We start from the raw sequence: 18350 nt of genomic DNA on the forward strand, positions 1-18350 counted from the left end.
AGGGTGGAGAGGCGGGGGAGGGAAGGAACTCAAAGAAACACGTTTATATTTTTTACTTTAATCTCATTTTTTGTGGTGCTGTATAGAGCACTCAGGGGTCACACATGCTCTACCACTGAGCTATGACCCTGGTCCCCCTGAGCAATTATTTACAGCAGGAACTATAAAGAAACATCCTTCAGTGTTGGACTGTGCAAAGCCGAAGGACAGCTGTGGAGAGTGTCAGCCACTGGCCTCTGACACCACCCTAGGGCCTAGCATCATTGGATGAGGACAGACAGCTCTGAACAGGACACCAAGTGCCAACTTCCTCTGGCTCCTGGGTGAGCAGGTCCTTCTATGTACAGTACTCCTGGCTCAAGGCTGCTCTGCACCTCCCAGGCTCTTGGGCCTTCTCCAGAACTGGCCTGAGTGCAGCTGAGGCTCCTCTGAGAGGCCTAGAGATGTGGCTTCTGAGACAAAGTATGCCCGTGAGGGAGGCAGAAGAGTCTGGTCCCCAGGTTCTAGCCTCTGTCTTAGCAAGCAGGACCTGGTGAGACTGGCGAGTCCCGGGCTCAGAGGGGCCGGGTGGTGTGATTGTAGACCAGGTGTTCCGTGTCCTCGGTGGTGGAAACGGTGGAGCTGGCTGGGGTGGGCGGTTGGTAGCGACTTCGGAAGTCCTTTCTCTGGTTCTTCAAGAAACAGTAGCTGAGGATGGCCACGACCACTATGATGCAAATGACCAGGAGCACAGCAATGGCCACCTCCACGGAGCCTGGGGGGGAGGACAGAGTGCTGTTCCCGAGGCCTGTCTGGTTCTGATGCCCACCACCCTCACTCTACGGCATGGGCCAAGACTATACATGTCATGTGTAGAAGCAGATGGACACCCAACTCAGACCTCCATAAACAGCAGCTTCCAGACGCCCCAAGGGGCTCTGGTGGCTGACAGGCGGCAGGCAGTTCACTGCGCCTCCCTCCTTTACCTATGCCAGGGCTCACTACTCAATGGTGCACTCTGGGTAACCTCAGGATTCTTCTCAACATGGCTTGGGCATTCCTGAGCCAGTTCCTGAGCGTGTCCAGGCTGGTGACAGGACAGACCGGAGCTTACCTATGCTGGGAACGGAGCTCTCCCTCCGCAGACCAAACACATCCTTCTCTGCAAAGCGACACGGAGAAGCCAGTCAGCACGAAGCCCCCAGACCCGGCTGCCTAGCCCCACAGTCCCTCTGCCACCGCTGTCACTTGGTAGAGGAGTGACGCCACCGATGGCCTAGCTAAATCTTCCCCTTCACCCTGCCACCGCCACTCGGCTCACTGGAGACACCGCGACAGGACTCAAGGCACTGCTGTTCCTCCTCAAAGTTGTTCTTGTTGCCGTAGCAACCGCCATAGGTGAAGCGGGCACAGCGCTCACTGAACGGGTTGTAATACCAGCGTGGGATGTTCTCCTTGCAGAGCCCAGTGTCTGGCAGTTCCGCACAGTACCCTGCGGGGAGGGAGCACGCAAAGGGGGGAGTGAGCCCAGTGAGCCCACGGAGCCGCCCCGCCGCCCCCTTCAGCGACTACAGCGCGACAGCCCACCCCAGGCCGAGGGCGGCTGCGGCTTTGCTAAGGCCCACCTGTAGTACTTTCAAAGGCCAGGACCACACTGGACAGCAGTATTGGGCGCCAAGAGAACTGCTGCTCAGACTCACGTTTCAAAAACACACTTTGTTATTTTTTTACTTTTTATTTGGGTATGTATGTATGTATGTATGTGTGTGCATGTGCCATGACATGCAAGTACACAGGGGAGGTCAGATGACAACCACTGGAGTTGGTTTTCTCCTTCCAACATACTGACTTCCAGAGAACCAACCTAGGTCATCCGGCCTAGCAGCCAGTGCCGTTACCCCCATCAAACCACCTCGTTGGCCCCACCACAGTTTTCCTTTTCAATGCAACTCTTCTGTGTTAAGGTCTCTGACTCTTACCATCCAGTGATTTAAACTTTTAACAAAAAGAGTGGGCCTCAGGCAAGAAAGTATCCCGCTTGAGGGGTGGCTATCCCTTTGGGGGTCAAGTGACCTTTCACTTAAGACCATGGGAAAACAGATCTGTACATTATGATCCATAACGGTAGCAAAATTACAGTTATGATGTAGCAACAAAAGGAATTTTATGGTTGGGGTCACAACACGAGGAAGTGCATTCAAGGGCCACAGCATTAGGAAGGCTGAGACCCACTGAGCTTCAAGGTTTTTTCTTTGTTGTTATTGTTGTTTTAGTTTTGTTTTGTAGCCCTGGCTGTCCTGGACCTCACTCTATAGACAAGATTGGCTTTGAACTCAGAGATCTGCCTGCCTCTGCCAGAGATTTAAAGGCCTGTGCCATGGTACCTGGGCAATTTTTTCCTCTAATAGAGGATATTGTGTACCACAGACTGGCTTTGAATTCTCTATGTGGCAGACGATGACCTTGAACTTCTGATCCTCCTGGCCTAAGCCATCATTACCAAACTATTATCTTTATTTTTAATACATTTTACATTTGCATGGTGGGTTCTTTGTTTGTTTGTTTCCTCTCCTCCCCCAGTAGTGGTAAGACACAAAGTTCCTTGCAATGTAGGTTGGGTGCTCTACTATAGAGCCCAGCCTCAGTCCCTGGTGACAGAGGTGTCAAGTGCCGGTGGCCTAACATGGATGACAGAACTATTTCCTGAACACACAGGATTCAGTGATTATGTTCAACGAGGCTACAGTAATGAAGTCATCAGACAACGGGTGCCTAGTGGTGTCTGGGAAATGAGCCAAGAGAGCTGAGAAGGTCCTGGCTCTGTGGCCAGGGCCTGCACACACAGCAAACCCCTGGGATGCTGCTGGTTAGAAGCAGTGGAGCTGGCAGTGTCAGAACCTGCCTTGACACAGGAACGGGGAGACTCTTACCTTTGTCGCTGGGGAAGTGGATACTCTGAAGCTCATCGAAGCCACTGGTGTCTGCAGGGATGAGAGGTCAGAGGCTGAGGCCCAACATGGGGAACCCAGAGGCAGAAAGGAGAGCTGTGAGGCTCTCCCCACCTGCTCCCCACCCCTTCTCCTGTTCCCCGGCTCACATTTTTCACAGGTGGCCTCATCGGAGCCATCAGGGCAGTCTGGGGTGTCATCACACTCCAGGAAGCCGTCGATACAGCAGCCATTGCTGCAGCGGAACTGGGTGGAATGGCAGCTTCCGGAGCACACTGGGGAAGGGTGAAGTGAAGCTCAGGCACAGAGCGGGTACTAAGGGGGCCATCATCGACCTTGGCCCTCTCTATCAGGAGCCCACTCTTCACCAACCCCAGCTCCTCCTGTATGTAAACTGGGTGGATCCTGACAGGAAGTTGCTGAGTCGGAAGGGCTGGGTGTTTGTATTGGGGCGGTGGGGGGAGGGGGCTGAGCAAAGGCAGATTACTCATGGGTCTGGTCATCATATGGGCTGAAGACCAAGACGGGGGAGGAAACAGGGAAAGAAAAGTAAAACCCACCTGGATGATGCCTTTTAGGTGAAATTCCTGGGGGAGAAAACAGAGGATTAATGGGTGATGTGGCCAGACTCTACCCACGATGAGATGATGCGGGCACCCCCATCCCACGTCCCTGACCAGAAAAACTACCCACTCTGGGCAAAGCCACCCGAGCCCCGATGCTGCCTCTCAGAGACCCACCCTGGACATCCTTGCAGGCCAGCATGCACTCCTCTTCCCGCAGGTAGTTGTTTTTGTTGCCCAGGCAGCCTCCGTAAGTGAAACTCTTGCAGATCTGTTCCGTGGGGTCGTAGTACCAGCGTGGGAAGGAACCCCGGCAGCGGCCCACCTTGTAGGATGCGAGGCAGTAATCTAGACGGAGGAGAGCTTGTGAGTCAGGGCCAGAGGGTCAGCAGCGCAGCGAGGGGAGCTCCGGGCGCCTCGCGCCCACTGCGAGTCACCTTCTGTCTGCTTGGCAGTTAGCACGGTGATGGTCAGATTGGCTGTGTCCTCTGGCTGGTCGGTTCTCGTCAGCTGGAACATGTAGGTTCCTTCCTTCAGTCCCCACAGCTCCACTTCATCCGGATGCTTTCTCTGCACACGAGACCGATCATAAAGCTTGGACACTTCCTGATGCTCTGACCACCCCAGGTCCTCCCGGCCACACACCCGGTCCCTGGGAGAGCATGGGGACTCGGTAGCCAACGAATCCTGATCTTTCCGCTAGCCAACACCAAATGAGCCAGTGGTTGGCCTATACAGCCCAGGAAGGAGTCTCAGGAAGCTGTGGGCAAGGCCAGGGACCCAGCCCACTGTCTCACCTCTACTCTGGCATCTTTGTCACCTTGCAGCAGGTGCCAGTCTGTGTTGTCTCCATCTCTCAGCACCAGGGGTTGCTGCCGCTGTACCTTCAAGTCTATGCCCACCCAGGTTCGAGGGATCTGGGACCCTGAGGGACAGGAAGTAAAATCGGCTGTCAGTGGATAGAGGACTCAGAAGCCCGAAGAAGCACAAAGAGGGCTCTCAACAAAGCCAGGACCTTGCTCTCTACATAGTCACATTATCACTACTATATTGTCTGAAGCAAATAACTGAATACTATATACTACGGGCTATTTGATCTCACTTAGGAAAAAAAGGACATGGTATGTGTGTGCGCAAACATGGGGATGGGGAGGGGAGAAAAGTCTGTTTAATTTTCTACAATAAGCAGGTACTTCTGCTGACTTCTTAAAAAAAGTTCAAGCAACAATTTCTTTAAAAGCCAAACCAAAAAAAAAAAAAAAAGTGTGTGATGAAAAAGTCATCGTTTAGCCCGGCGATGGTGGCACAAGCCTTTAATCCCAGCACTTGGGAGGCAGAGGCAGGCAGATATCTGTAAGTTCGAGGCCAGCCTGGTCTATAAAGCAAGTCCAGGACAGCCAAGGCTATACAGAGAAACCCTGTCTCAAAAAACCAACCAACCAATCAATCAAACAAACAAACAAACAAACAAAACAAAACCCAAAAAGGTATCATATAGCCCCACTGGTAGACTGCTTGACTAGCACTGACAAGCACTTGGATTAGATTCCCTAGTGCTAGCTAAAACCAGGCCTGGTAGAGCATGCCTGGAATCCCAGCACTAAGGAGGTGGAAGCAGGAGGATCATAAAGTTGTCCTAGGATACACAGCAAGTCTGAATTCAGCCTAGGATGCGAAATACTAGATTTTGAAAAACAAACAAACAAACAAATGGGTGCTTGGGGGGGTCCTGATAGATAGCTCAGTAAGAGCAAAGGCGCTTAAACCCACATGGTGGCTCAGGACCATCTATAACTCCAGTTGCAGGTTTCTGATGCCCTCTTCTGGCCTCCGTGGGCACCAGGCACTCAAGTGGTGCACAGACACACACTGGTGACAAATACATTCATACACAATAAGAAAAACAAACAAACAAAAAGGCATCGCTCCCCCCTAGCCCTGACCATGCTGAGAAGCCAGTCTGGACAGAGGCCTTTAGCAGAGTGCTAGGGGAAACAGCAGAGATGGCCCTGGTGTGGCAGGGTGAGGGATGATGGGACAGGGTGCTCTGCCATCAGCTAAAAGGGGTTTTCAAGAGCCACGACTTTCCTAGCTGGACCCAACAGCTTGAGCGTGAGGCGGCCTTCATCTGTGTGTTAGGGGTCACGTCAGAGCGGTAAGCACAGAGGCCCCATCCTCGACCCCAGGAATATGACCGTATTTGGAAAGGGTCTTTGTGTAATGGTGATGTGAAGGACGTCTAGATTATCCGGGATAACTGCCACCGTGAGAACGAGAAGCGGCAAAGTGCCGCGCTATCGACTAGCATGTACCAGGCTACATCTCCCCCACCAGGGTCATGGTTAGCACACTGTGAAACAAAACAAAACAAGGACAGGGAGAATGCTCTGTGACTAAAGTACTACCTTAGGAGCACAGGGACTTGAGTTCAATTCCCAGAACCCATATCAAAACGCCGGATGAAATGGCAAGCACTCACACCCCAGCCCTGGGGAGGCAGAGACAGGAGGTGCTCTGGGGCTCACTGGCTGGCCAGCCTGGCTGACTTGTTAAGTCCCAGACCAGTGAGACATCCATTCTCAAGCAAAGACAGATGAATGGCCCCCAAGGAATGACACCCGAGATCGTCCTCTGGCCTCCGCACACACATCTATGCACACGTGTGTGTATTTACACCACATTTCATGCACACATACATTAAAACACAAGAAACAGAAAAGCCAAACTTGGTGGCACACATTTGTGATCCCCGCGCTTGAGAGTCTGAGACAAGAGGGAGGCGAATTTAAGACCAGTTTTGTCACACAGAGTTCCACGTCAGCTTACACCGCAGAGCATGATCCTGTCTCAAAACCAAAACCAAACCAAACCAACAAACCAAAACAAAACACCAAGTCGGAGAAGGTAGCAGGGTGGGCTATCAGAGGAAAGGGAAGCTTTCAATAGAAGGGAAGGCAGACTTTTACCATTTTTTTTAACTTGATTATGAGGAAGAACAGGGGATATCTGTGAAATAATTCCCCCATGAGCAAGTTACAAATCACCCGACTTATTAACCCAATTAAGAGCATAGTGAGTCCTTAGTGTGCTTGGAGTTATGGTTAAAAAAGAAAACCACAAGAAACTGTGCTGAAGAGTTGGCTTAGTAAAGTGTCTGTCATGTAAGCAAGAGGTCTGAGCTCCAACCCTGGCATCCACGTGAAAAGAGGCATAGCGGTTTTTCCACATGTGTAATCCCCCATACTAGAGGCAGGGACAATATGATCCCCGGAGCTCACTGGCCATAGACTCAGTGCGCTGCAGCCTCTGAAAAAGACCCTGTCTCGAGAAAGGTAGAGCCAGGGCTGGAGAGATGCCTCAGCAGTTGGGAACACTGGCTGCTCTTCCAGAGGACCCAGGTTCGATTCTCAGCACCCGCATGGCAGCTCACAAGTGTCTATAACTCCAGTCCCAGGGGATCTAGCACCCTCACACAGACATACATGCAGGCGAAAAAAAAAATCTTAAAAAAAAAGGCGGGCGGGGAATGGAGCCAGATGTGGCAAATTCACTCCAGAGGCAGAGAAAGGTGGATCTCTTTGAGTCTGAGGCATGTTTGACTACAAAGCGAGACCCTGTCTCAAAACAACAAAAAACAGGGACTAACCGAGGAAGGTATTTGATGTCTACCTCTGCCCCCCCCCGCCTGTAGGTGCACACCTAACTACACATACATTACACACACACACACTCTAAAGTAACTAACAACAACAGCAAATAAACTGAAAAGGAATTAGGAAGCCGTAAGGCTACCTCTGTGGACAGTAAGGACATGGCTGGGCAGAGACAAAGCTTAGAGTTTTCTGGATGTACGTCAGGGTGCTTGGCTACACCAGGAGTGCCCGTCCAACATTAGACAAACAGTGATACGGGAAGAAAGCAGTGCGCAGGAGCTGCGGAAGCCTGGCTACCCCAGCTCTTGACCTCTGTAATGCATAACGAGCTTCAGGAGTCCTGCGGGAGGGGCCTAGGGTCCCTCGGCTCCGGCTCCAGGCACCAGCACTGAAACATCTGACTGGAAGAGTTTCTGTGGCGCAAGAAGGCTGGCAGGTGAACAAGGGCCAGAGGTGCAGGAAGGATGTGACAGGAGGGGTCTGAGTCACAGGGCAGCCAAGGAAAGTAAAGAAATAGAGAAACAGCAGTGGGCAGACACTTTCAGCTTCTCCCGAGAGGCTCTGGAAATGGGGAAGGAAGACCCAGAGCCAAGCAGAAGAGGAAGAAGATGAAGAAAAGAAGCTGTGGTTTCCTCACAGAGAAGCTGAACCTGAACTCTCTCTCTCTCTCTCTCACCGACAGACTTGGAGATACACTAATAAAGGGAATAAAGCTGCAGATTGGTGGATGCAGGGAGTGTGTGCCGGACACCACAGCAGGCTACACCAGGGGGTTAGCCTGGGTGGACAATCATCAGTCTAGCTATCTGTCCTCTTTCACCTGGCATGCACAAGGCCCTGGCCTTGATCGGCAGCGGAGTGGGGGTGGGGTATGGGTAAGTTGGAAGGAAGCCCTGCCCCTCCTCGTACTTTGCCTATGGCTGCTTTTCCATGGCCACGGTGGTCACCACACCTGCTGTGCAGTGCATGGCACAGAAAACCTAAAATACATAGTATTTAGGCTACTCACTTCGTAGCCACCCTGCTATGCCTGCATTTTTCACTCTTACTGGATGAGCAAATTGACACCCAAGAGGCATGGCTCAGTTCTTATCCATGAACTCTAGCACCATGACTCAGTTTTCAAATGTTAAAAGTGAGATTTGAACCCAGGCCTGTCTGTCTCCATTGCTCACGCCCTACCCAAAATGGCACTCTGAGCCAGTAAGATGGCTCGGCAGGGGAAGGTATCTGCCACCAAGCGTGACCTGGGTTTGGTCCCCAGGACCCACAAAGAGAGAGAACAGATTCCTGTACATTACTCTCTGACCTCCGTGACCCCCTGACAAATGAACATACAAACAAATATAAAAACAAAACAAAGCAAACAAACCTTAAAACCCCAGGGTTCCTTAAAGGCATGTTTTCTCTCGAGTGGGGAAGGGGATCAGGGAAGAGAATCTACTAAAAAGAAAGTATTTCTCTCTCTCTCTCTCTCTCTCTCTCTCTCTCTCTCATTTAGACAGGGTCTCACTGTGTAACCTGACTGGCCTGTAACCTAGCCAGGGCTAGCTTTCAGACTTGAAAAACTCACCCTCCCCAGGGCTGAGCCCACAGATCTGTGCTCTCCTGTCAGGCCGAGGGAAAGTATTTAAATTCGTTTCCTTCCTAAACCATATGGCCTTAGGGATTCGCATTACTACATTTGTTTGTTTGTTTAGTATGTATATGTTGTGCTTCTGTGTGGGCACAGTCATGTCAAGGATGAATGTGGAGGTCTGAGGACAACCTCTGGGGGTCAATTCCCTCCCTCTATGGCATGGGCTCTGGAGAACAAACCAAGTTGCCAGGCTTGGTGGCAAGCACCTTTACCCACTGGGCCATCTTGCCAGCATGGTCTTATTATTATTCAAATGGCATCACAATATTCAGCTAAAGTATGTGCAGACATTCTCTAAAGTTGTTTCCTAGTCATCATTATTGTAAATAATTCCAGCTGGCAAGCCACTGCCCAAATGCATGCGTGAAGCCTCCAAGTAGGAGTGTGTCAAGGGTGGCTCTACAGAGGGTTATGGAGAGCATAAAAGTGCTCAAAGAGCAACTCGATAAGGACAGCTGTAGGGGCCTGAGTCACAGAGAGGAGACTTTGTGACAGGGTAATGAATGGGAGAGTAGAGGTTTCACAGGGACACAGGCCAAATAATACTGAGACCTACAATCTGAGAAAATGGGAACTGGATTCCAGGGACTTAAGAAAAAGGAGGCAGGGTTTTCTGGGCCTAGTGTCACGGGTCTGTAATTTCAAACATTGAAAAGACAGAGGCAGGAAGATCTAAGTTCAGGAACTACATGGGCTATCAAGCTAGTTCAATGTCGGCCTTATGGGACCCCATCTCAAAGTTTTATAAAAAAGGCCAGGGATGTGGCTTGGTGGTAGAAGCCTTTCTTAACATAGAAGCTCAAGGTTGGAGCTAGGGTAAAAGAAAGGAAGGAAAAAAAAAAAAAGCAAAGAAGAGAAAGCAGGGAACAAAAGAATAGGGAAGCAAGAGGGCAAAAGAGGAACAGAAAGTGATCACCTGGAACAAGGCTGGCCAGGGGTTGGGCTGGATTCACCAGACCCTTCGTGATAAGTGAAAAAGCTACCAGCTGTAGGAAAGGGGGAAGCAGATGAACATGCTACGGCCGTCTAGCCCCAGCCCCCCTCAGTGGAAGTGACAGGCAGAGGGTGGGGCGGAGCAGTCCCCCCACCCTCCTGAACATGTGCCAAGCTCGGAGACCAAGGGGTAAATGCCCTACCTTGCCACCACTCCCTTATTCCTTACCCTCAAGAGAGCAAAGGGCTGGAAGGGCAATAAAACCAGGCCTCAGGACGTAACCAGGCAAATGCAGATTCCATCTCCTAAGCCAACAGGCCGTGGTGGAGGGGCACAGGTACAAGGAGAAGGACCGAGTTACTGGCCTGGGATCTGGCCTGCCCTGGCCACAAGCTGGGAAAAGGGATGGAAGCCACCCATCCTGGGAAGGACTCCTTCCATCGACACAGGAATCGATGGCTTAGGCACCCTCACATATCCCCTCTAGTCTACCAGCCTGACTTGGCGGACAGTGGGGCCACTGACACACTTAGCTTCCCTACTCCCCCAAGTACAGCAGCACCCTGACGTGGCCTAGAATGGCCCGAAGGGCACACAACCTAAGCCCTAACAAGCTCCTTAAATGTTCCAGGAAATCCCCAGTCTATCCTATTTCACGCCACATGGGCCATTTCTGGGGGTTTCCGAAAGAGGAAGGCTGGCCCTAGGACCAAGTGGCCCAGATCCAGACACTCAGGTTCTGGCCCCGGACCAGGCCTCCGACAAGCTTCTGTCAGAGTAGAAAGGCACCACATCCAACAGGAGTCATCACCACCTACACTAAGGCTGCTTCCTTGTGGAACAGGCTCCGGCCCTGACCAAGTGAGCTTCCACGGGCCAGCCTAGCCCACAGAGGGCATCTCCCACTTTCCAGAATCCCCACCTCAGGTGTTCCCAGAGACCAAGGAGAGCTGTCGGAAGGTTAGAGAGAAGAGCAGACCCTTAGTCTGCAATAGGTAGTGGCTCAGAAAAAGGCCGGAGAGCCTGCACTGGTCCTGTCCCCCACACTCTCTGGTTCTGCTGGCTGCTGGGTTATGAGATGGGAGTGCTAGGGTTCTAACAGAAAGGTGGTCCTATGTGAAACACAACAGGACTTTTGGAGTAGACCCCCAGGCTTACCATTTAGGGATGTTACCCTGGAAATTTTATTATTTTCTTCTTTCGTTTTTCAATACACGGTTTCTCTGTGTAGCCCTGGATGCCCTGGAACTCGCTCTGTAGACCAGGCTGGCCTCGGACTCAGATCCCATTTGTCTCTGTCTCCAAAGTTCTAGAGCTAAAAGTGTGTGCCACTGCGCCAGATATGGGCAAATAATTTAACGCAGGAGGCGCAGTTTCCTGTTCTAAAAAGCAGATACAAGTAGCACCTCTTCCAGAGACTAGAGACAGAGACGGGAACCTGCACCGTGAGTGAAATATGAAGGACCAGCAGAAGTTATGACTGTAACCCACTCCTGGCAAGAAAGAACAGGCAGGGAATGATGAAGAAGCACACGCTACAGCCATGCTCACAACTGACTGCGCAGTCCATCCTGAGACAAAAGGGAGGATCTCTGTTCCCCACTTTGCCTCCATCCTCAGAAGTAAACAAGGTGAACAGACAGCTAGGCTATCACACCGTAAGCAGGGACAGCCCTGCTTGGCTCACGAGGACAGGCGCACACACACACCTGCCCGGGCAGCTGACATCCCTCACCTACCACATACACATACCAGCAGGTTGACTCACCCGGCAGGCCTCACCAGAGACAGAGCCTCTAGGAGACGGTACCCACAGCACGGTCCCCTTCCCTGAGGAAAACCTTTGCCTGACTTTGTTCTTTATTGTCTGGGGCCTGGCTGTGTCACAGGTCCGGCTGCAAAAGCCCATCTAATCCGAGGACAGAGACGCTAACCTGGCCTTTGAGGAGACCACAGTCAGGTTCATTTGTCAAGGTCTCAAAGTGCCCAGGACAGTTCTTGGCCAGGGTGCCTTTCTAGCCACTTAGCCACATCAACATTCCCTGACTCAGCCCATCAGCGACAGAGCTAGGGAAACCCAGAGAGCCACCTCATTTCTCTCATAGGCACAGCCCGGGCCAGGCCTTCAGAGCGTCAACTCTGAACAGTTCAGGAACCAGAAGCCGGGCCCTGAGATGCCTCTCTCCCGCCTCCTTCCTTTTGTTTATGAAATACTGCCTACTTCAAAGGCAGTCGATAAAGGGCTCTCCTCCCCAACTTCTTTTCTGCTGTTATTGTTCTCTTCGCCAAGACTCCATAACCTGCCCATCCCTTCGGGCCGGCAACCCTCCTCACCTCCAAAGCCTCGGGTCCGCAGCTCGCGGTAGGAGCGGTAAAGGTCCTGGGTAAGGTAGTTGATGAAGCCCTCCTTCGGAGCGAACTTACACACGAAGTTGTGCTCGTACAGGCAGTTCATGAGGAAGCAGGCGGAGATGGCGTCCTCGCCGCCGTCCGGCTGCAGCTCCACCAGCGCCAGGTTGCAGTTCTGGGTAGTGCAGCAGGCACGCACGCAGTCCCAGCCGCGGCGCACCGTCGGGGAGCCCAGGAAGGTGGCCCCGTTGCTGACCGAAGCTTCCGTGTCGAGCACAAAAGACGGCACCCCGCTGGTAAAGCGGCTCAAGCAGGCGGCTCCCCCGGGAAGCTCAGGGGGTGCAGACGGCACCCCTGTCTCAGTGCCCCGGAGACCAAGCGCGCACAGGAGCCACAGGCCGACCGTCGAGAAGCCGGCCCGCGCCAGGCCGCGGCGCGCCATCGTGCCCCCGGGGGCCGTCGCCCTCCTCCCCAGGGCGGGGGTCACCTTCACAGTGCGGGCCTCCGGGTGCCGACGGGGCTGGAGACCTGAGACGGGAGGGGACGGGAGACACACCTGGTCAGCTCGGGCAGAGAGGCGCACGCGGGCCGGTCAGCCCACGCACACTCCGAGCACCCGGCCGCCGACGTCGGGCAGGGCACGGCTCGGGGGCTCGCGGACCCCGGCACAGGACAGGCGGCCGCCGATCATGCTCGGAGCCCGCCGGGCCTCCGCCTCCCGTCCGCCCGGGCTACCTGTGCAGGTGAGCGGGGTGGAGCTGCCGTAGATCCCGCCCGGCTTCCGCCCGGCTTCCTCCGGGTGCGCGGAAAGATCAGCCGCCTCCTCCTCCGCCTCCCCCGATTCCAGTTTCTGGTGAAACTGAGTCAGCGCGGCCGGGGCGGGGCGAACATTAACCCCTGAGCCGCCGGCCCCGCCCACCCGCCGTGCCCAGCAGAACTTCCGGCTGGACCCGCCCAGCGGCCCCGCCACCCCAGACCCCACCGCGGCTCCCGCTGGTATCCGGACGCCCGGCGGCGTGGGTGAGGCTCGCGTGCCCTGGAGGCGGCCCTACGCCGGCTCCACGGAGTCCGGCCGGCTCGTTGGGTACCAGGAGCACCGGGAGGGCATCCCGAAAGCCCACGCTGGGCTGCGACGCCGCTGCGAGGTGGCGCAGGTGCGGCTGCCTCTGGCCTCCCTTTCCGGTTAGAGCCGGTATTCCCTGCCTTTGGCTGGATGGAGGCTTTTGAGAAGGGTTTGGAAGAGGCACGTCGGGGGAAGCTTATGCAAACGATTTCGCCGCCCGTGGCCTGCCCTCGGGACATCATTTCCCGGCAGGAGGAGAACCCCGAAGCTCTGTAGGTTGCGTTTGTGAAAACCAGCCTCCGGGATGCTGCAGTGGCGCGGCTCAGGACAGCCCTCCGCTCTGCCGGAGTTGACCAACAGGTGATTCCTGGTATCCCGGCTTCCCTGTTTCACCCAAACGAGTGCATTCCCCTTTGTTGGAGCCTCTCCCTCATTCTGTATTAACATTTCCTTTTGAACTCTTCACCTTTTTTGGTAAGCTGTCCTCCCCACCCCCCCAATCTCAGGTTTACTCTCCTAACCCAAGAGGGGGAACCAGATTCCCAGAGAGTCGTTGACCCCTCTTTCCCAGCCCACTGAAGGGCTCAGTTAGTGGCGCCCACAGAACAGTAGACACCTTGATGCCAAGCTCATTGTTTTTCCTTAGTGAAAAACACTCAGGCCACCCTCTACATAGCAGGTGTCTACAGGACATCGACGTTGGTTAGTCCTGTTTCTCTTCAGATTAATTTATTTACGAGGCAAGGCCTCGATAGACCTCGTTGGTTCTGGCCTGGAAGTCACGTTCTTCTGCCTCACTTCCTAGTGGCGGGATTACAGAGAGAAATCACGGCATCTGGCAGGATTTGTCCTCTTTGTGCTCCCCCCACCCCCATAAAAAAAGGAGGACAAGAGAGATGGCCCAACAGTTAAGAGCACTTGCTACTCTTTTGGAGAACTGGAGTTCAGTTCCCAGCAGCCACATCTCAAGACTCACAGCCTCCGGCAACTCCATCTGCAGGGGCTCTGAAGCCCTCTTCTGGCCTCCTCAAGCACCTGTGTGAAGGTGGCATCCACTCACAGAGACACACCCCTACCCATACAACATATCTTAGAGTCTGAAAGATTTCCCAGGCGGTGGTGGCGCATGCCTTTAGTCCCAGCACTTGGGAGGCAGAGTCAGGCAGATCTTTGAGTTTGAGGCCAGCCTGGTCTACAGAGTAAGTCTCAAGACAGCCAGGACTACACGGAGAAACCCTGTCTCAGAATTTTAAATTAAAAAAAAAAAAAAAAAGTAAAAAAAGGTTACGTGTATGAGTGCCCGTATATGTGTGTGCCTGTTGAGACCATCCAGGACATTGGGTCCTCCAGGAACTGGGGTAACTCTGTGCACATGGGGCCTGGGAACGGAACCAAGGTTCTTAAAAAAAGAAGTCTTTTCCTGCTGTTAACTCTCTGGATATTCTGGGTTTCCACAGCCCCTGGCATAGCGATGCCCATAATGGTATGCTGGGGAAACAACATGGGGAAGGAAAGGGCTGGGGAAGGAAGGGCTTTGTCGCAGTTGGATTCCCACCTTCCCAGATAGCTTGTACGTAAGAGAACACTAACACAGGAGAATATCACCTCATCGTAATACCACACTGCCAGAAGTTTGTGATTACATTCATTATAAGCGCGATATTAAAAATACCTATATTTAAAGCAGGGTGTGGTGGTACATGCTTATAATCGAAGCATCTGGTAGGAGGAGGCAGGGAAGATCAGGAGTTCAAAGCCAGTCTTGGTTACAAATTGAGCTTTGAGTCCAGCCTGGGCTATATGAGACCCAGAGATGAGATGAGGCAAAGCAAAACTAAAGCCTCGTATTTGGGTTTACTTAACCACCTAGAGATGTAACTCTGGGTGGTAGAACACTTGCTTTATAGGCACAGAAATTTAGAGTTTGGTTCTTCAGCGCTGCACAAACCAAGCAGACACATTCATCAGGCTCTGAAAATACCCAGACCTTGTTCCTAAGCACTTCCCACAAATAACCCAAAGTAAGCCAACCAAACCAAGGAGGTAGGTTCTGTTTTATTTCCACTGTACCGAAACAGACAGGTGAACTAACATGTCGGGTCATGCAGCAGCCGCTCAGCCCTAAGGTGGGCCAACTTCATTGCTTCAGCACCTAAACCCTGGCCTTTATGGTACTTGCCCTTCTGACTTCATCTGGGAGTTCCGCTCCTACTTCAGCTTCACCGGGCCTGAAATGAAATCATTTTTCAAGTGATGAGCAGCCATTTTAGTTTGTTTGTTTTTGCAATGCCCATTGCTGTGGTTTCCATACGGTTCGGTCCCTTTGGAAGCTCGTGTTGAAATTTGCCGTTGCCCGGGTGTCCAGAGGTGGGGCCTTGTGGTGGTAATTAGATCATTAAGAAGGAACTGGGTTGATTCTTGCAGGACTGGATGAGTTACCATGAGAACAGGTTATAGAATGAGGTTGCCCCTTGTGGCTTTTTTCTGCACACACCCATTCACCCTTCTTTTCCAGTTTTGTTATGACCCTGTGTCAGGCTCCTGCCACGCCTGAGTGTCAGATCTTGGACTTTGAGTCTCTGGAAGCATTTGCTAGATAAACTGCTTTTGTTATTTTGGTTGTGGGCTTTTGAGACATGATGTGTGTTTGTATGGTATGTATGTGTGTATGTATGTATGTATTCGTGTGTGTGTGTGTGTAGACCAGACGTTAATATTGGGTGTCTTCTTCAATTACTTGCTGCCTTATGTTGAATTTTTTTTCTCTTGTTTTCCCTCCAACTCCTGTGAGTGTACAGAGGGGAAGGGGTGCATATGTGTTGCTTTTGTGAGGAGGCAATTGACGTCAGGAATCGTCTGTCATCAGTCTTACTCACGGAAACCTGGATAAGGGTCTCTTATCCAGCCAGCTTGCTCTGGGATCCCCTCTGTCTCCTGCCGTGAGTGTGGAGTTCTAGGCCAGCTGCCTTGCCCGTCTGGCATTTATGTGGGTTTCTGAGGAGCCAAACTCGGTCTCACTCTCGCAAAGCAAGCGTTTTAATCGCTAAGCTGTCCCTCTGTCACTTGACCTTAGTGTCTGAGTGTCTCACTGAAACTGGAGCTCACGGGTTTGCTAGCAAGTCCCAGGGTTCCTCCTGTCTCCATCTCCCAAGGATATTGGGTCCTCCAGGAACTGGGGTAACTTTGTGAACTTCCACATGGGGCCTGGGAACTGAACCGAGGTTCTTAAAAAAGGAAGTCTTTTCATGCTGTTAACTCCCCCCACCGTGAGTGTCCCCATTGCTTACTCTTAAGTGGTTTCATGTAGTAGATCTTGGTGCCAGGGACCACGTTTTCCTCTGTCAATTGCAAATCCTCCAGCTGCTCACTCTACAGATACCGGGAGCAGAAACTAGTGGATGCCAACCCTTCTCTGGATATTCTGGGTTTCCACAGCCTCTGGCAGAGTGATTCCCATAATGGTATGCTGGGGAGGAAGGGCTTTGTCACAGTTGGATTCCTACCTTCCCAGATAGCTTGTACGTAAGAGAACACTAACACAGAAGTGTTAGAATTACAGGTCTGTGCCACCATGCATGGCTCGTCATCAAAACTTTAAAAATATTTTCCAGTTTTCCTTTAAAGAACATGGATGCCAGCTGGGCACAGTGGCGCACGCCTGTGTTCCTAGCACTCGGAAGAAGCAGATGGATCTCTGTGAGTTTGAGTCCAGCCTGGTCTACAAAGCAAGTCTAGGACAGCCAAGGATACACAGAGAAACCCTGTCTCAAAAAAAACAAAAACAAGGAGTCTGGAGAGATGGGCAGAAGTTAGGAATACTGCCTGTTCTTCCAAAGGTCCTGAGTTGAATTCCCAGCAACCGCACGGTGGCTCACAACCATCTATACTGAGATCTGGTGCCCTCTTCTGGTATACTGTATGAATAATAAATAAATCTTGAAAACAAAACAAAACAAAACATAGCATGAGTGTCTATAATAAAGACAGGAACACAGAATGCCATAATTCATTCTATTTAGCCCCAACTCACTCCCCCTTTTACAGTCTCTCCTGGTCTCTCTGTACTAGTCTCTTTGCGACTCTCTCTGGCCCCCGTTGCCCTTATCTGCATGGCTCCAGGGACTGATCTAACCGGAGAACATGTCAATAATAACTGAAACGGAAGACTAGCATCATGACAAAGGAAAGCTGACCTTTTTATTGTTTTGAGAGAAGGACTCATGTAGCTGAGGATATCGACCTCATCCACCTGCTTGCCCCTCTCAAGGTCTGGGGTTGCAGTCGTGGGACATCGTATCCAGCTCCCTCTCAAAAAATGTATTGAATTGAGCCAGCCGTGGTGGCAGTTCCGTTTATTTAATTCCGGCACTGGGGAGGCAGAGGAAAGCAGATCTCTGTGAGCGAGAGGCCACCTTGCCTTACATAGTTGGTTCTAAGACAGCCAGGACTACATAAAGAGATCCTGTCTCAAAAAAATTTATTTATTTTTTATAAGGTGTAGGTGTGTTTTGCCTGTTTACATTGAAGTTCATTGTGTGCATGCAGTGGCTACGGTGACCAGCAGAGGGCGTCAGCTCCTCCTAGACTGGAGTTAAGAACAGTTACGCGTTACGGTGTGGGTGATCCGAATCCAGGTCATCTGCAGAAGCAGCAAGGGCTTTTACCCACTTCATCTCCCTATCCAACTCCCTTTTAAAAACCTTTTAGAAGCAGAGACTTGCTCAAAGTTTTCTTAATGAGCTAGGTGTAGTTTTGCACACCAGTAATCCCAGCACTCTGCTGCGTAGTGATTTTGAAACCTGTCTTCTATTTTCTTTCTTTTAATGGTCCAACTAAAAGCCTACTAATTTTTGTGATTAGTGTAGAAATAAGGTGTTTATGTGTGTGTGTGTGTTCACATGTGTGGATGAAGTGCACATTCACACGAGGAAGCCAGAGGACAACCTCAGCTGTTCCTTAGACATCGTCCACTTTTTATTCTGAGACATGGTCTCTCATAGGTCTGGGACTCACTGAGTAGGCTAGACCAGCCATAAAGGCCCCGCCTTTGGTTTAGTTTGTGTGTGTGTTTTAGTCGTTTGTAGATAGAAGCTCATGTAGCTCAGGCTAGCCCTGCAGTTTTGAATGCGCTGAATAACTTAGAAAGACTAGCTTTGAACTGCTGGGCCTTCGGCCTCCACCTCCCAAGAGCTGGGATTATAGGCATGTGCCACCAGGTCCAA

The 18350-nt window shown here is 51.9% G+C and overlaps 1 protein-coding gene across 1 annotated transcript; it reads right to left on the reverse strand.

Annotated features, from left to right (window-relative positions):
- Positions 1 to 38: 38 nt before the first annotated feature.
- Spint1 (serine peptidase inhibitor, Kunitz type 1) lies at positions 39 to 12948 on the reverse strand. Its single transcript, XM_021640601.2, has 11 exons — positions 12801 to 12948; positions 12051 to 12593; positions 4288 to 4415; positions 3928 to 4060; positions 3668 to 3838; positions 3488 to 3514; positions 3077 to 3202; positions 2910 to 2960; positions 1301 to 1471; positions 1094 to 1141; positions 39 to 754 (listed from the first exon to the last, which is right to left on the reverse strand). Exons 2-11 carry the CDS (start codon positions 12505 to 12507, stop codon positions 555 to 557), a joined length of 1512 nt encoding a protein of 503 aa, XP_021496276.1. The 5' UTR covers positions 12508 to 12593; positions 12801 to 12948; the 3' UTR covers positions 39 to 554.
- Between the last annotated feature and the right edge of the window lie 5402 nt (positions 12949 to 18350).

This window comes from Meriones unguiculatus, chromosome 18, assembly GCF_030254825.1.
Source record: "Meriones unguiculatus strain TT.TT164.6M chromosome 18, Bangor_MerUng_6.1, whole genome shotgun sequence".
In the NCBI taxonomy this organism is placed as follows: Eukaryota; Metazoa; Chordata; class Mammalia; order Rodentia; family Muridae; genus Meriones; species Meriones unguiculatus.